This window comes from Salvelinus namaycush, chromosome 3 (assembly GCF_016432855.1).
Source record: "Salvelinus namaycush isolate Seneca chromosome 3, SaNama_1.0, whole genome shotgun sequence".
Lineage (NCBI taxonomy): Eukaryota > Metazoa > Chordata > Actinopteri > Salmoniformes > Salmonidae > Salvelinus > Salvelinus namaycush.
In genome coordinates this window covers 86,022,444-86,036,610 of record NC_052309.1, presented here as the reverse complement: position 1 = coordinate 86,036,610, position 14,167 = coordinate 86,022,444, and the positions used below count along the sequence as shown (strand labels likewise).

The 14,167-nt window shown below is 45.5% G+C and overlaps 1 protein-coding gene across 1 annotated transcript; it reads left to right on the top strand.

Annotated features, from left to right (window-relative positions):
- The first annotated feature begins 3,532 nt into the window (after positions 1-3,532).
- On the top strand, positions 3,533-13,706 carry LOC120044685 (cell surface A33 antigen-like). Its single transcript, XM_038989360.1, has 7 exons — positions 3,533-3,798; positions 4,303-4,614; positions 4,806-5,117; positions 5,866-6,009; positions 6,114-6,169; positions 12,549-12,632; positions 12,903-13,706. The coding sequence occupies exons 1-7, from the start codon at positions 3,750-3,752 to the stop codon at positions 13,023-13,025; spliced, it is 1,080 nt and encodes a 359-aa protein (XP_038845288.1). The 5' UTR covers positions 3,533-3,749; the 3' UTR covers positions 13,026-13,706.
- Positions 13,707-14,167: the final 461 nt, after the last annotated feature.

Here is a 14,167-nt window from a genome sequence, read left to right as displayed (position 1 = left end):
CTTCATTGGCATTATGTGTGGTCTGTGGAGAGAGCGAGACAGTAGCTCTTCATTGGCATTATGTGTGGTCTGTGGAGAGAGAGACAGTAGCTCTTCATTGGCATTATGTTTCGTCTGTGGAGAGAGAGAGACAGTAGCTCTCCTGTAACAATATTTTTATAATGGGGAATTTGTTTTGTTTTTATAGTCATTCATAAAAACACTTTTGGCTCTTTGTATACTTGGTAGTCATGAGGTCAAAAACGGACTCAAGAGACAGACAAGTTATGGCATGTGTGCATGTAAACAATAATATTCACATTTTCGGGTAAGTGACCATATTCTTAGGACAACCAAAAAATACTGCTGATCTGGCCGAAGTGCTTTTCAGACCTTGAAGTCAATCTCTGAGTAGGGTATGACATAGTGATTGATCATCATTTTTTTTTCTCCTGCTCTAAAGTTACCCCATGTGATTTTTTAAAACTTAAAACAACAAAACTATGAGGAATTCCAGTAGGCGTAGCCTAAAACTGATCTTCTGGTTCATCCCTATTGGGGCTCCCGAGTTTCGCAGCGGTCTAAGCCACTCCATCTCAGTGCTAGAGGCATCACTACAGACCCTGGCTCGATTCCAGGTTGTATCACAACTGGCCATGATTAGGAGTCCCATAGGGCAGCGCACAATTGGCTCAGGGTTTGGACGGAGTAGGCCATCATTGTTCTTAACTGACTTGCCTAGTTAGATAAAGGTTAAATAAAAATAAAACATTTTTAAAAAGTTCCGCTTGCTCTGTGGTTGTCGCAATAGGCAGGGGATTTTTTTAAACCTGAAAACAACCAAATTGCTAAGAATTCCAGTAGGGGTGCCGCAGAATATGTAGGTTTTTTAACCTGCTACACTGGAAGTGTAACTTTTAGTCAGGGCAAGCAGAGCTGAGACACTTTATCCTATTGCTCTGGCTGAGATGCACTATATAGGGGTAACTTGCCTAGCCATGCTAGCTTCGCCCTTATGTGGGTGCTAACAAGCATGCTAAGTAGTGCTATGTATCAGCAGCCTTTGTCAGCCAATCCAGTAAGGGTTGGAAGCTCTGGTGAGCTTCGATTGGTTACTCACGTATCATATAACCGAAGATTTGCATAAAGTTCAGCTGTGCCCAAATTTAGCCCAGCTAAGTTCAGCTCCCGCAGCCATGCTTGCATTGCCCAATGGTCCCCCTGCCTTTTGGGGGCCCCAAGCGAGATTTGGTTGAGGGCCCCCCATCTCGCAGCAAAACTATTTAGTAGCCCCCCTCTTGACAGTGGAGAGAAACATTTTACTTTTAAAGTAATTTTTTTGCAGTTCTACACGTTTTGCCATGAGAAAACTTTGCAGTTATATTACAAATGTAATTGCAATTCCACAAATCTTGCCATGGGGCAGAGTGTTTTTGCAGTTTTACAGCAAATCTTCCGCAATTCAATTTGCCATTGAGTAGAGATCATTTTTGTTGGACTTTTAAAGCTACACATTTTGCCATGACATGCCTTGTTAATGATACTGGAGTGAGAATGACAAACAAAATCAATACACACATACACATGCTTATTTTTCTATCCTCGTGGGGACCTAAAATGTATTTCCATTCAAAATCCAATTCTCCCTAACCCTAACTCTAAACCGAATCCTTACACCTAACCCTAAACATAACCCTGATTCCAACCCTAAAGGTGCTATATACAACCTAAATAGGAGAACCCTTTGAAGAACCCTTTTTGCTTCCAGGTTGAACCCTTTTGGGTTCATACATGGAACCCAAAAGGGTTCTCCTGAAACCAAAAAGGGTTCTGCTATGGGGACAGCCAAATAACCATTTTTACTAAGTGTAACCCCTGAACCTAAAATATAATTTTACTTTTTGAACTATCTTTGTAGGGACTTTTGGGGATTTCAGGTCCCTACGAGGACAGAAGAACAATTCCACACACACACGCACGCACGCACGCACGCACGCACGCACGCACGCACGCACGCACGCACACACACACACACACACACACACACACACACACACACACACACACACACACACACACACACACACACACACACACACACACACACACACACACACACACACACACACACACACACACACACACACAGGAAAGGGACTGATTAAGGGTACGAGTAACTCTCATTACATTACATCATACTACGCATACTACACTGGATGATAATTGTCTTGTCAGATAATCATCTCCTACATAGACACATTACAGTCTGAGAATAGCTGACTCTAATGAGAGTAATAGGACTATTTAGAGGAAAGGAGAAGCACAGGCCTGTTAGAGAGGCCTGGAACCGGATGTGGGCTGAGAGTCAGGCAGTGAGGAAAACGGCCTTCATACACCTGTTTCCCGGACTACAGTCACAAGTTCAGAAATACCATTAGCAGTCAACACTCAGGGGGAGAAGTATGTCAAATTCAGTCCCTTAAAGGCCCAGTGCAGCAAAAAACGTAATATTCCTGTGTTTAATATTTCCACACTATGAGGTTGGAATAATTATTGTATAATTGTGAATAATTATGATAATGCCCTTTTAATGTAATAGCTTTTTATAAAGGCTGCCTGAAATGTCAGTCTGTTTTGGTGGGTTGGCGTTTTGGCCTGCCTGGTCACCAGGCAGTAAATTAGTTAATAGATCAATTGTAACGTTAGGAGAATGATGGGTGTGGAGTCAGGCGCAGAGAGCAGAAGTTTCACGGGAAAAAACGCTTTAATGTCCACAGTAAACAGGAACAGGTACAAAAATGGATGAAGCCAAAACACAGGCGCAAACACAACCCAAAGACCACTGTTACATAAACCGGACAGCGAAAATCAACAATACACCTCCTACGTACAATAACAACAAGCCCGCACAAACACAAGCGGGCTAAATGAACTTAAATAGTACCCACCCCAAAAAACCAACAAGGAACAGGTGAAACCAATTAGACAAAAACAAACGAAAAGGAAAAAGGGATCGGTGGCAGCTAGTAGACCGGTGACGACGACCGCCGAGCGCCGCCCGAACAGGAAGGGGAGCCACCTTCGGTGATATTCGTGACACCAATAAGAAATAGAGTTCCAAACCTCTCTGCCTATAGCACCTAGTTTTCAGTTTTTCCCTCCCAACTCAGACTACTCCCAGACAGTCATTGCAAATTCAAGCAAGAATTTAGCTTGAGAAATTGCTCTTTGCTAAGAAGCTATTTGTGTCTTTTTGACCATTTTAATTGAAAACAATCACAGTAAAAACATGATTTTTGCTTTATCCAGCAATACGATGCGGAGGCTCCGTATGGAGGGTGTGACGCAATTGCGGATCCTCCGGAGGCTTGCTGAGGCCAAATCAAGCTCCGTACGGCGATGCCATGCGCCTCCCAAATGATGTAACACTGCAGAGGGCTCTGCATAGCTGCACATTGACATGATTGGTTGACAGTAGGTGGGGGCGGTACGTCCAGTATAAACATAAACTCAGGTCCTTGACAACTCCCTTCACAACAGCTCTGCTCCGTGAAGCAAGAAGTATGAATGGCCTGACTTCTGTGGAGGCTCCATCGTTGTAAATGCTGTGTGGCCACTTCAGACGCCAGATTTGTACTTACTTGTTACCCAGAAATGATTTGATATTAAGATAAACACAGCTGCATTGAACCTTTACGCATAATAAACACTGAACAAATAGTTTCTATCTTGGTTTACATCATATCGCTCAACATCAGTGGACAGTCACCATGTGGATCTCTGTGTGTCTGATCAGCTCTTTCCTTCATATCACTGCAGGTGAGTCCTAACATGTAGACTATGTAATATGTATAGCAAAGAAAACCTCCTACCTACCCTGCATAAGTAAAAGTATCAGATAAATGTATTCAAACAACATCTGGCATGTGTTGAAAAACAGAAAGTTAGCAGAATATCTTGCAGATGAAAAATACACACTGTACGCTTCAGCAAACAGTAAACACAGAAAATGTTGCTGCCTGATTGTTTTCAATACAGATTTAAATGGGTTTCTTGATTGTATGGTTTAATAACTATGTTTTTATAGCATCGATTTTAAACAATTAAAATGCTGATGAAATCCCAGACCTGTCCATGTTCCAAAGTCAACATGAGTGGATTACTGTTTAAAGTACGAGAAAAATGTAAAATGACGCAAAATAATCTTTTGATACAGTTACTACCATACAGATCTTATATTTGATGGTGTATTGTTAATGGAGCTCTGTAATCCTGCAATGACATTAAAAACATTATGGCTTATGTTGTTTTGTGTTTCAACAGGCTGCACTCTGTCAGTCACTAACTATGGTGAGATCACTGTCTACTCAGGCCAGTCTGTTCTCCTGCCCTGCTCCTGTAGTAACACCCAGGCTAAACCTCCCAGCTTCACATGGACTAAACACAGAGGTCAACAGACACCTGAGATAATACTAACCCAGAGTGATCTCTACAGAGGCAGAGTGGAGATGTTTAATAACACCTCTCCTGGGAACCTCTCAGTCCTCCTCTCACACGTCACTGAGGACGATGATGGGTGGTACAGGTGTGGAATCATCCATGGAAAATACAGAGACATCAAACTCACTGTTAAAGGTAAGAGATGCAGCTAATATCAAGCTTACATCGCTGTATATATAGAAGGTAAAAAAGGAAACTGAAAATGCAAAAATGGATACAACATTAATGATATGGTTCGGTGTGTATGGTAGTAGTTGTAGAGATCTACCATTTTCTGTAATTACAAAAATTAGTGTCCAATAATACATTGCTTTGTGTTTCAACAGGCTGCACTCTGTCAGACCCTCAATCAAGGGTGGTCAATGGATCCCCAGGCCAGTCTGTTCTCCTGCCCTGCTCCTGTAGTAACACCCAGGCTAAACCTCCCAGCTTCACATGGACTAAACACAGAGGTCAACAGACACCTGAGATAATACTAACCCAGAGTGATCTCTACAGAGGCAGAGTGGAGATGTTTAATAACACCTCTCCTGGGAACCTCTCAGTCCTCCTCTCACACGTCACTGAGGACGATCAGGGGTGGTACAGGTGTGGAATCAGTGAGACTCAAATGACAGACATCGAAATTGATATTCAAAGTAAGACAGACAATTCTGATTAATCACTTCAATATTGTAACAGTATCCTGTAAACATTGTAACAGCATACTGTAAATATTGTAACAGCATACTGTAAATATTGTAACAGCATACTGTAGGTATTGTTACAGCATACTGTAAATATTGTAACAGCATACTGTAAATATTGTAACAGCATACTGTAAACATTGTAACAGCATACTGTAAATATTGTAACAGCATACTGTAAATATTGTAACAGCATACTGTAAATATTGTTACAGCATACTGTAGATATTGTAACAGCATACTGTAGATATTGTTACAGCATACTGTAAATATTGTAACAGCATACTGTAAATATTGTAACAGCATACTGTAGATATTGTTACAGCATACTGTAAATATTGTAACAGCATACTGTAAATATTTTAATAGCATACTGTAAATATTGTAACAGCATATTGTAGATATTGTAACAGCATACTGTAAATATTTTAACAACATACTGTAGATATTGTAACAGCATACTGTAGATATTGTAACAGCATACTGTAAATATTGTAAACGCATACTGTAGATATTTTAAGAACACACTGTAGATATTGTAACAGCATACTGTAGACATTGTAACAGCATACTGTAGATATTGTAACAGCATACTGTAGATATTGCAACAGAATACTGTAAATATTGTAGAGTTCTCTTTTGCACACAGCCAAGCTATCTGTTACACTGTAGATTGACAGAACACTGTCATGTCCTTTAGGGGCAGACACAGTGGGGACTTCAGGAGAAGATCCATCTGCTTCCCCTCAACAATACAATCCAATCCAATACATCTTACTGGCTGTTCTACCAGTCATACTGATCATCGCTGGAGTGGCTTTGTACATATACAAGAGAAACAAAGGTACAGTATGTATTCCATAATTGCAACCACTCAGAAAAGCAATGACTTCAGTGGAATGTGGAAATGATTTGTTTTGTGTATTAAACTGTGTTTTTAATCCCCAGGAAAGAAAAACACAGGGGAGAAAAGCAGTGGGAGCAAAACAGAAGGAAAGAAAAAGGTAAATAAATCATTTAGAAGCTCTATCACATTGAGAGTGATGGGAAAGGAAGACAGATAGAACAATCAATCAATCAATCAAATGTATTTATAAAGCCCTTCTTACATCAGCTGATGTCACAAAGTGCTGTACAGAAACCCAGCCTAAAACCCCAAACAGCAAGCAATGCAGGTGTAGAAGCATGGTGGCTAGGAAAAACACCCTAGAAAGGCCAGAACCTAGGAAGAAACCTAGAGAGGAACCAGGCTATGAGGGGTGGCCAGTCCTCTTCTGGCTGTGCCGGGTGGAGATTATAACAGAACATGGCCAAGATGTCCAAATTTTCATAGATGACCAGCAGGGTCAAATAATAATAATCACAGTGGTTGTTGAGGGTGCAACAGGTCAGCACCTCAGGAGTAAATGTCTGTTGGCTTTTCATAGCCGATCATTCAGAGTATCTCTACCGCTCCTGCTGTCTCTAGAGAGTTGAAAACAGCAGGTCTGGAACAGGTAGCACGTCCGGTGAACAGGTCAGGGTTCCATAGCCGCAGGCAGAACAGTTGAAACTGGAGCAGCAGCACGGCCAGGTGGACTGGCGACAGCAAGGAGTCATCAGGCCAGGTAGTCCTGAGGCATGGTCCTAGGGCTCAGGTCCTCCGAGAGAGAGAAAGAAAGAAAGAAAGAGAGAAGGAAAGAGAGAAAGAAAGAGAGAATTAGGGAAAGCATACTTAAATTCACACAGGACACCGGATAAGACAGGTGAAATACTCCAGACATAACAGACTGACCCTAGCCCCCCGACACATAAACTACTGCAGCATAAATACTGGAGGCTGAGACAGGAGGGGTCAGGAGACACTGTGGCCCCATCCGACGATACCCCCGGACAGGGCCAAACAGGCAGGATATAACCCCACCCACTTTGCCAAAGCACAGCCCCCACACCACTAGAGGGATATTTTCAACCACCAACTTACCATCCTGAGACAAGGCCGAGTATAGCCCACAAAGATCTCCTCCACGACACAACCCAAGGGGGGGCACCAACCCAGACAGGAAGATCATGTCAGTGACTCAACCCACTCAAGTGACGCACCCCTCCTAGGGACGGCATGGAAGAGCACCAGTAAGCCAGTGACTCAGCCCCTGTAATAGGGTTAGAGGCAGAGAATCCCAGTGGAGAGAGGGGAACTGGCCAGGCAGAGACAGCAAGGGCGGTTCGCTGCTCCAGTGCCTTTCCGTTCACCTTCACACTCCTGGGCCAGACTACACTCATACACTCATAGGACCTACTGAAGAGATGAGTCTTCAATAAAGACTTAAAAGTTGAGACCGAGTCTGCGTCTCTCACATGGGAAGGCAGACCATTCCATAAAAATGGAGCTCTATAGGAGAAAGCCCTGCCTCCAGCTATTTGCTTAAAATTTTGGGGACAGTCAGCAGGCCTGCGTCTTGTGATCGTAGCGTATGTGTAGGTATGTACGGCAGGACCAAATCGGAAAGATAGGTAGGAGCAAGCCCATATAATGCGTTGTAGGTTAGCAGTAAAACCTTGAAATCAGCCCTTGCCTTAACAGGAAGCCAGTGTAGAGAGGCTAGCACTGGAGTAATATGATCAATTTTTGGGTTCTAGTCAAGATTCTAGCAGCCGTGTTTAGCACTAACTGAAGTTTATTTAGTGTTTTATCCGGGTAGCCGGAAAGCTGAGCATTGCAGTAGTCTAACCTAGAAGTGACAAAAGCATGGATAAATTTTTCTGCATCAAGTTTCTGATTTTTGCAATGTTACGTAGATGGAATAAAGCTGTCCTTGAAACAGTCTTGATATATTCGTCAAAAGAGAGATCAGGGTCCAGAGTAACGCCAAGGTCCTTCACAGTTTAATTTGAGACAACTGTACAACCATCAAGATTAATTGTCAGATTCAACAGAAGATCTATTTGTTTCTTGGGACCTAGAACAAGCATCTCTGTTTTGTTCGAGTTTAAAAGTAGAACATTTGCATCTAACCACTTTCTTATGTCTGAAACACAGGCTTCCAGGGAGGGCAATTGTGGGGCTTCACCATGTTTCATTGAAATGTACAGCTGTGTGTCATCCGCGTAGCAGTGAAAGTTAACATTATGTTTCCGAATGACATCCCCAAGAGGTAAAATATATAGTGAAAAGGATAGTGGTCCTAAAACGGAACCTTGAGGAACACCGAAATTTATAGCTGATTTGTCAAAGGACAAACCATCCACAGAGACAAACTAATATCTTTCGGACAGATAAAATCTAAACCAGGCCAGAACTTGTCCGTGTAGACCAATTTGGGTTTCCAATCCCTCCAAAAGAATCTGGTGATTGATGGTATCAAAAGCAGCACCAAGGTCCAGGAGCACGAGGACAGATGCAGAGCCTCATTCTGACGCCATTAAAAGGTCATTTACCACCTTCACAAGTGCAGTTTCAGTGCTATGATGGGGTCTAAAACCAGACTGAAGCGTTTCTTATCCATTGTTTGTCTTCAGGAAGGCAGTGAGTTGCTGCGCAACAGCTTTTTCAAAACATTTTGAGAGGAATGGGAGATTCAATATAGGCCAATAGTTTTTTATATTTCCTGGGTCAAGGTTTGGCTTTTTCAAGAGAGTGTCACGTTCCTGACCTATTTTCTGTTGTTTTGTATGTGTTAGTCGGTCAGGGCGTGAGTGTGGGTGGGCATTTCTATGTTTTGTGTTTCTATGTTTAGGTCTGGTAATCAGCCTTATATGGTTCTCAATCAGAGACAGGTGTTTTACGTTTTCCTCTGATTGAGAACCATATATAGGTTGGCTGTTCACACTGTTTGTTTGTGGGTGATTGTCTTCCGTGTCTGTGTCTGCGCACCACACGGTACTGTTTTGGTTGTTCGGTTCGTTTATTGTAGTCTGTTCCTGTTCGTGAGTTCTGCGTGTTTTATGTAAGTTTCATGATCAGGTCTGTCTACGTTGTTTGTTTGTTATTTTGTATAAGTCAAGTATAGTTCGTGTCAGTCTTCGTCTTTTCAATAAATTCATTATGTCAACATACCTCGCTGCGTATTGGTCCACCGATCCTTCTCTCCTCTCCTCGTCCGAGGAGGAGGAAGACGACAGCCGTTACAGAATCACCCACCAACCTAGGACCAAGCGGTGGGGGAGAGCTCAACAGAGCAACCAGGACTACTGGACATGGGAGGACGAGCTGGATGGAAAAGGACCTTGGGCTCAACCAGGAGAATATCGCCGCCCCAAAGCTGAGCTGGAGGCAGCGAAAGCAGAGAGGCGGCGATATGAGGAGGCAGCAAGGAGACGTGGCTGGAAGCCTGAAAAGCCCGTGAGTACTACCCAAAAATTTCTTGGGGGGGAGGCTAAGAGGTAGTGGGCCAAGGGCAGGTAGGAGACCTGCGCCCACTTCTCAGGCTAAACGTGGAGAGCGGGAGTACGGGCGGACACCGTGTTACGCAGTAGAGCGCACGGTGTCTCCTGTACGTGTGCATAGCCCGGTGCGGGTTATTCCACCTCCCCGCACTGGTAGGGCTAGATTGGGCATTGAGCCAGGAGCCATGAAGCCGGCTCAACGCGTCTGGTCTCCAGTGCGTCTCCTCGGGCCGGCATTCATGGCACCAGCCTTACGCATGGTGTCCCCGGTTCGCCTACATAGCCCGGTGCGGGTTATTCCACCTCCCCGCACTGGTCGGGCGACGGGGAGTATTCAACCAGGTAAGGTTGGGCAGGCTCAATGCTCAAGAGAGCCAGTACGCCTGCACGGTCCGGTATTTCCGGCGCCACCTCCCCGCCCCAGCCTAGTACCAACAGTGCCTACACCACGCACCAGGCTTCCAGTGCGTTTTCAGAGCCCTGTTCCTCCTCCACGCACTCTCCCTGTGGTGCGTGTCTCCAGCCCAGTGCCTCCAGTTCCGGCACCACGCACTAGGCCACCTGTGCGTCTCCAGAGCCCTGTACACACTGGTACTTCTCCCCGTACTAGTCCTGATGTGCGTGCACTCAGCCCGGTGTCACCAGTGCCGGTACCACGCACCAGGCACAGAGTGCGCTTTGAGAGTCCAGTGTGTCCTGTTCCTGCTCCCCGCACTAGCATGAAGGTGCGTGTCCTTAGCCCGGTGCCTCCAGTTCCGGCAACACGCACCAGGTCTACAGTGCGCCTTATCCGGCCAGAGCCATCCGTCTCCCCAGCGCCATCTGAGCCATCCGTCTCCCCAGCGCCATCTGAGCCATCCGTCTCCCCAGCGCATTCTGAGCCATCCGTCTCCCCAGCGCCATCTGAGCCATCCGTCTCCCCAGCGCCATCTGAGCCATCCGTCTCCCCAGCGCCGTCTGAGCCATCCGTCTGCCCCGAGCCATTAGAGCCGCCCGTCTGTCCCGAGCCGTCAGAGCCGATAGTCAGTCAGGAGCCGCTAGAGCCATTTGTCAGACAGGATCTGCCAGAGCCGCCAACCAGACAGGATCTGCCAGAGCCGCCAACCAGACAGGATCTGCCAGAGCCGCCAACCAGACAGGATCTGCCAGAGCCGCCAACCAGACAGGATCTGCCAGAGCCGCCAACCAGACAGGATCTGCCAGAGCCGCCAACCAGACAGGATCTGCCAGAGCCGCCAGTGAGCCATGAGCGTCCAGAACCGCCAGTGAGCCATGAGCGTCCAGAGCCGTCAGCCAGCCATGAGCGTCCAGAGCCGTCAGCCAGCCATGAGCGTCCAGAGCCGTCAGCCAGCCATGAGCGTCCAGAGCCGTCATCCAGCCATGACCAGCCAGAGCCGTCAGCCAGCCATGAGCGTCCAGAACCGTCAGCCAGCCATGAGCGTCCAGAGCCGTCAGCCTGCCATGAGCGTCCAGAGCCGTCAGCCTGCCATGAGCGTCCAGAGCCGTCAGCCTGCCATGAGCGTCCAGAGCCGTCAGCCTGCCATGAGCGTCCAGAGCCGTCAGTCAGCCATGAGCTGCCCCTCAGCCCGACGCTGCTAGTAATCCAGAACTGCCCCTCAGTCCAGAGCTGTCTCTCTGTCCGGAGCTGCCCTTCAGTCCGGAGTTGCCCCTCTATCCTGAGCTACCTCTCTATCCTAAGCTACCTCTCTATCCTGAGCTACCTCTCTATCCTGAGCTACCTCTTTGTCCCGACCTACCTCGCTGTCCTGAGCTACCTTGTCCCGGAGCTGTCCCTTATTCTGGTGTTGCCCCTTAATTTAGGTGGGGTTAATTGGAGGGTGGTCATTTTGAGGAGGCTAAGGAAGCTGGGATTGACTATGGTGGGGTGGGGACCTCGTCCAGAGCCTGAGCCACCACCGTGGTCAGATGCCCACCCAGACCCTCCCCTAAACTTTGTGCTGGTGCGTCCGGAGTTCGCACCTTGAGGGGGGGGTTATGTCACGTTCCTGACCTATTTTCTGTTGTTTTGTATGTGTTAGTCGGTCAGGGCGTGAGTGTGGGTGGGCATTTCTATGTTTTGTGTTTCTATGTTTAGGTCTGGTAATCAGCCTTATATGGTTCTCAATCAGAGACAGGTGTTTTACGTTTTCCTCTGATTGAGAACCATATATAGGTTGGCTGTTCACACTGTTTGTTTGTGGGTGATTGTCTTCCGTGTCTGTGTCTGCGCACCACACGGTACTGTTTTGGTTGTTCGGTTCGTTTATTGTAGTCTGTTCCTGTTCGTGAGTTCTGCGTGTTTTATGTAAGTTTCATGATCAGGTCTGTCTACGTTGTTTGTTTGTTATTTTGTATAAGTCAAGTATAGTTCGTGTCAGTCTTCGTCTTTTCAATAAATTCATTATGTCAACATACCTCGCTGCGTATTGGTCCACCGATCCTTCTCTCCTCTCCTCGTCCGAGGAGGAGGAAGACGACAGCCGTTACAGAGAGGCTTTATTACTGCCACTTTTCACATCCCACTTATCATTGTGGTATTATACGGTTAATGGGACAAGGTTAGTGTAGGTGTGTAATTTTCTGTCTCCTAGGATGATTCCTCTGCAATGTGTTCCTCGATTGCAGACAGAAACACAGGTTTAGGCGACAAGACAACAATACCGCTCAGTGCACCAGTAAGAGACAGTGTGTTTGTGTGTGTCTTAAAGACTGTTACTGGATCAAGTCATGTCAAATTCAGTGGCCAAATTAGGGTCTCAAGAAAGATAACGTCTCAATCATTGTGCTATTTCTGTGCTGTGGACGTCACTGTTTTATGTGTCTCAAACAGGAGGCTGCTGAGAGGAGGACGGCTCATAATAACGGCTTGAATGGAGTTAATGGAATGGCATCAAACACATAGAAAACGGGTACAATACCATTCCATTGATTCCGTTCCAGCCATTACTATGAGCCCATCCTCCCCAATTAAGGTGCCACCAGCCGCCTGTGGTGTCTCATTGTATCTCTCCTCTCTAGGATGATCCCTCTGTAATGTATGATACGGTTCAAGAACCCAGAAACAACAACCAAGAGGAGACAACAACACCCCTCAGTGCTCCAGTAAGAGAAGTAATGTGTGTGTGTGTGTGTGTGTGTGTGTGTGTGTGTGTGTGTGTGTGTGTGTGTGTGTGTGTGTGTGTGTGTGTGTGTGTGTGTGTGTGTGTGTGTGTGTGTGTGTGTGTGTGTGTGTGTGTGTGTGTGTGTGAGCATGAGAGAGAGAGAGTGTGTGTTTGTTAGTATAAACATGATCTATAGTGTAAATGAGTGTGAATCTGTGCATCCCTAGATGTCAGCAGCAGTGCTTGTGTCTCGTATTATCCCTCTCTACAGGAGGACACCTCAGTCACATACTCCACCATCGTCCACATGAAAGGAAAAGGGAACGCAGCAGTCAGTCTGGAGAGCGGTGGAGAAACAGAGTACTCCACTATCAAGACAGGCAGGTTCTTCTAGAGCCACTGTACAATAGGCCTACAGCCATCTCACAGCCTTTTCCTGCAGAGAGATCTCATATTGGGCCCAGTATCAAGAGGTTTGATCTGGCACACATGACTATAAATATATTTAACTCTCTACTAAGACATGTTTAGTGGTTATCACAGTAAATCAGATGTTAACCTACAACCAAAATAATAAAGTCCCCGAGATACAGGCAAGATGATGGTGAAGCAATAAGATACCATTTAGTTTTTGTGTAGCTGAGACCAAAGCACCTTATATGGCTTAAAGTTCAGCTAGTTCTCTTTTTATATCGTTGTTGTGCATTTATTTTTAAACATGTGAACTTTTTGAAATAGAGACGGATGATTTCAGACATGTTTGAGAAAAAGGAAAATGTGGTTTGATGTGTCAAAGCAAAAAAACACAGATTTCACAATCAGTTTTGCAAGAGGTTGCTTGGGTGGCTATTATTAAAACGGATATCATCCATCTTAATGTTGTAAGGGGTGCGTGACTGGCTGCAGGGAAGTCAGGCGCAGGAGAGCAGAACTGGGTAAAAACCGGAGCAGTTTAATATGAAACAAAAACAACGGCACCCAGAACAACAAAATATGGGTACAAAATAACCCGTCGCGAACCAGTCAGAGTGCACAAACACTTTACAATAAACAATTTCACACACATACATGGGGGGAACAGAGGGTTATATACACGACAAGTAATGAGGGAAAGTAAACCAGGTGTGTGGGAAAACAAGACAAAACAAATGGAAAATGAAAGGTGGATCGGCGATGGCTAGAAGACCGGTGACGTCGACCGCCGAACGCCGCCCGAACAAGGAGAGGATCCGACTTTGGCGGAAGTCTTGACAAATGTATATACTGCACTTCTTATTTTTCTACCAAGAAGCTGGTACACGCTGAGCATTTCATCATTCTCGAAGTTGACCAAAAAAAATGTAAAGGATAGAAATGTTTTTAATGTCAGAATTTGTCACAGGCAACAATCTTTGTGAAAACAACCTCTACCTAATGTCAGAATTTGTCACAGACAACAATCCTTGTGAAAACAACCTCAAACTTTTGTCAAAACCTGTTAGTTAGCTACAGTACTTCCTCTTTCGTGTAATGTACAAATCACACACTGTGGTCTTC

Bases quoted from the DNA above. Each gene is read 5' to 3' on its own strand.
- LOC120044685 (XM_038989360.1), top strand. From the start codon at position 3,750: ATGTGGATCTCTGTGTGTCTGATCAGCTCTTTCCTTCATATCACTGCA. The intron at 6,170-12,548 runs GTAAATAAATCA...TCTCCTCTCTAG, and splicing joins AAACAGAAGGAAAGAAAAAG to GATGATCCCTCTGTAATGTA. The intron at 12,633-12,902 runs GTAAGAGAAGTA...CCCTCTCTACAG, and splicing joins CAACACCCCTCAGTGCTCCA to GAGGACACCTCAGTCACATA.